This window comes from Arachis ipaensis, chromosome B6 (assembly GCF_059453495.1).
Source record: "Arachis ipaensis isolate K30076 ecotype BB chromosome B6, ASM5945349v1, whole genome shotgun sequence".
NCBI lineage: Eukaryota > Viridiplantae > Streptophyta > Magnoliopsida > Fabales > Fabaceae > Arachis > Arachis ipaensis.
In genome coordinates this window covers 141,515,246-141,519,401 of record NC_142441.1, presented here as the reverse complement: position 1 = coordinate 141,519,401, position 4,156 = coordinate 141,515,246, and the positions used below count along the sequence as shown (strand labels likewise).

The window sequence follows — 4,156 nt, the reverse complement described above, 5'->3', positions numbered from 1 at the left end:
AAGAGCTGCGTCCACAACCGGGAGGAAAAACAGAGGAGATACAGATCGGCGAAGAGGAGGAAAAAAATACTCACATAGGGGCCAACCTAGGGGAAATCCTAAAACAAGGGTTGACTAAGCTCCTAAGAGATAACTCCGATCTCTTCGCCTGGAAGGCCTCCGACATGCCTGGGATAGACCCCGAGCTCATGTCTCATAAGCTCTCGGTTTACCCGGGGTCCTGACCTGTACAACAAAGAAGACGCAAGCTCGGTCCAGAACGAGCCCTAATAGTAGAAGAGCAAGTACAAGCGCTCCTAGAAGCCGGCTTCATCAGAGAAGTCAAGTACCCAACATGGCTAGCCAATGTAGTGCTAGTCAAAAAACAAAATGGTAAATGGAGGATGTGTGTCGACTATACCGACTTAAATAAGGCCTGTCCCAAGGACCCTTATCCACTGCCAAGTATTGACACCCTGGTAGACTCCAGCTCAGGGTATCAATACTTGTCATTCATGGACGCCTACTCGGGGTATAACCAAATCCCGATGTATGAGCCAGATCAGGAGAAAACATCATTTATCACGCCCAGAGCTAATTTTTGCTACGTGGTCATGCCGTTTGGATTGAAGAATGCAGGGGCCACATACCAGAGGCTGATGAATAAGGTGTTTGCCTCTCACCTTGGGAGCCTAATGGAAGTATACGTCGACGACATGCTGGTAAAGACCAAGAAAGAAGTCAACCTCTTGGCAGACCTCTCACAAGTCTTCGACACCATAAGGTTACACGGGATGAGACTAAATCCCTCAAAGTGTGCCTTCGCGGTAGAGGCAGGAAAATTCCTAGGGTTTATGCTAACACAAAGAGGGATTGAAGCTAATCCCGACAAGTGTAGAGCTATCCTGGAGATGAAAAGCCCGACTTGTTTAAGAGAGGTTCAACAGCTAAACGGCCGACTTGCAACCCTCTCCAGATTCTTGGCAGGATCAGCACTAAAATCCCTTCCACTGTTCTCCTTATTGAGAAAGGGATGTCAATTCGAATGGACTCCTGAATGCGAGAAGGCGTTCCAGGAGTTCAAAAGATTCTTGAGCCAACCTCCTATCCTGACCCGACCTACAGCTGGGGAGGACCTCGTCCTATACTTATCTGTAGCAGACAAGGCCGTCTCGTCGGCCCTGATAAGAGAAGACGAGGTCGGACAGCACCCAGTATATTTCATCAGTAAAGTTCTACAAGGCCCTGAGCTAAGATACCACAAACTAGAGAAGTTTGCCTACTCCTTAGTGGTAGCCTCACGAAGGCTACGACCTTACTTTCAAGCTCACACAATAAGTGTCCGCACGAACCAACCCATGAAGCAAATCCTCCAAAAGACGGATGTTGCAGGGAGAATGGTTCAATGGGCAATAGAGCTCTCCGAGTTCGACTTGAAGTATGAAACTCGGACGGCGATTAAAGCCCAGTGCCTCACCGACTTCATCGCGGAATACGCAGGAGACCAAGAGGAAAAACCAACTACATGGGAAATCTACGTAGATGGATCCTCAAACAAAACAGGAAGCGGTGCAGGCATAATATTGGTGGATGAAAGAGGAACCCAGATAGAAGTTTCCCTCAAATTTGAATTCCCAGCTTCAAATAATCAGGCAGAATATGAAGCCTTGATTGCTGGATTGAAGCTGGCGGAAGAAGTCGGTGCTACAAAAGTGATGATATATAGCGACTCGCAAGTGATGACCTCCCAGATAAGTAGAGAGTATCAGGCAAAGGACCCAAATATGAAAAGGTACTTGGAAAAAACTCTGGAACATCTTGGGCGCTTTGCAGAAACCGAGGTCAAACACATAACTCGGGATCTAAATAGCAGAGCAGACGCCCTATCCAAGTTAGCAAGTACCAAGCCAGGAGGGAATAACAGAAGCCTGATCCAGGAAACTCTCCAAAAACCATCGGTGGTAAAGGTAGAAGACAAAGAAGAGGTCCTTGAGGTAGTCGGATTAAACCTCGGATGGATGAACCCCTTGGTCGAATACATGAAATTCGACATCCTCCCCAAGGAGGAGAAAGAGGCTAAGAAGATCCGGAAGGAAGTACAACACTACACTTTGGTGAGAAATATCCTCTACAGAAGGGGGATATCAACACCATTATTAAAGTGTGTACCGACCTCAAGAACCACCAAAGTCTTGGAAGAAGTCCACAGTGGGATCTGCGGAAATCATCTCGGAGCAAGGTCACTAGCCAGGAAAGTGATCCGAGCTGGATTCTACTGGCCGACCTTGCAGAAAGATGCGACCGAATTTGTGAAAAAGTGTCAACCATGCCAGATGCATGCAAATTTCCACGTGGCTCCCCCGGAGGAGCTCATCAGCATCACTTCTCCATGGCCCTTTGCGAAATGGGGAATGGATTTATTAGGTCCTTTTCCCCAGGCGCCAGGACAAGTCAAATACCTGATAGTGGGAATAGATTACTTCACGAAATGGATAGAAGCAGAACCATTGGCCACCATCACCGCACAGAGAAGTCGGAGGTTCCTCTACAAAAATATCATCACAAGATATGGGATACCCTATTCCATTACTACAGATAATGGAACCCAGTTCACCGACTCTACCTTTAGAAGCCTGGTAGCCAGTATGAAAATCAAGCACCGGTTCACCTCGGTGGAACACCCGCAAGCCAATGGGCAAGCCGAGACAGCCAACAAGGTCATACTGGCAGGGCTAAAGAAAAGGCTACAAGATGCAAAAGGAGCCTGGGCTGAAGAGCTCCCACAAGTGCTATGGGCCTACAGGACGACCCCCCAATCCGCCACTGGAGAAACACCCTTCTGACTAGTTTATGGGGTAGAAGCCATGATCCCAACAGAAGTCAACGAGCAAAGCCCAAGAGTGATTCTCCATGACGAGATCGGAAATATACAGGGGCACAAAGAGGAGCTCGACTTGCTCCCTGAAGTCCGAGAAGAAGCCCAAATAAGAGAAGCAGCGTTGAAGCAAAGGATGGCCACAAGATACAACAAAAAAGTCATTCGAAGAGCATTTGCCCCGAACGACTTGGTCTTGATCAGAAACGACATTGGAGTCAACAAATCAGGGGAAGGAAAACTCGCTGCAAATTGGAAGGGACCGTACAAGGTCAATGAAGTCTTAGGAAAAGGTTATTATAAAGTAACCGACCTGAACGGAACCGAGTTACCGAGGTCGTGGCATGCTTGTAATATGAAAAGGTACTACAGTTAAAAGCGAACTCTACTCCCTGATGTACTCTTTTCCTAACTTCATGATTTTTTCCCCAAAATCAAAGGATTTTTTCTGGAGAAGGGTTTTTAACGAGGCATCATAGTAGGGGCTAAGGGAAATAGATTATCAAAAACCCTTAGTAGCAATGAAGTACCTCCCCAATTAATAAAGATCTTTTCATCTTACAAATATCTCTTACAAATTCCTTTTTTGTTGTTTTCTCTTCCTTTCGACGAAACGCGCCGACTTAAGCTCGACAAAACGTGAAAATCCCATGAACCGACCTAGACGGTCGTCAGGATAAAACGACGAGGTACAAGTCGGCGTAAAGAAGTTATAGAAGTTGATCATAATAAACTCGGAAACATCCCGACTCATAAGCCGGAACGGGAAACCGAGTAACACAAAAATGAATCACGAAAGTAGCCTAAGCCAGAAAAGCTCAATGAAACGAAATTGAGTACCAGAAATAACAAAAGAGAGATAGGAAAAAAACCCAAGAAAAGACTAAAAGGCTGTCCTAAAGATCCTTAAAACAAAATGGTTCAGAAAGGCAGACAAGCCAAAGAAAAGGTTTTTTCAAAAAAGATCAAGGGGAATTCGAAAAAATCGCAAATCAGAAAAGCATGCACGCATAAGGTAACTTAAACCCTTATCCAAAAAAGGGGTACTTATTTTTTAACTTAAACCCCTATTAAAAAGGGTATTACAAAGTGTTTTGTTTACGGCCTTAAAAGGCCAAAAAATTGTTCAAACATTACCAAAAATAAATAATGAGTTTAAAAAAGAGGGGACCCACAGGCCGGGCCCCCAAATAGCCAACAAATTACTTTTTTGCAAGAGGAGTAGACAGATCACCACCACCAGAGGCAGAAGAAGCGCTACCAGGACCGGGAAGAGAGGCATCCATAGGAGACGAAGAGGAA

At 45.7% G+C, this 4,156-nt stretch overlaps 1 protein-coding gene across 1 annotated transcript; it reads left to right on the top strand.

Moving 5' to 3' along the window:
• Positions 1 to 1,337: 1,337 nt before the first annotated feature.
• On the top strand, positions 1,338 to 3,141 carry LOC148562979 (uncharacterized). The gene is made up of 2 exons (XM_088491102.1): positions 1,338 to 2,234; positions 3,085 to 3,141. The coding sequence occupies exons 1-2, from the start codon at positions 1,338 to 1,340 to the stop codon at positions 3,139 to 3,141; spliced, it is 954 nt and encodes a 317-aa protein (XP_088347228.1).
• Positions 3,142 to 4,156: the final 1,015 nt, after the last annotated feature.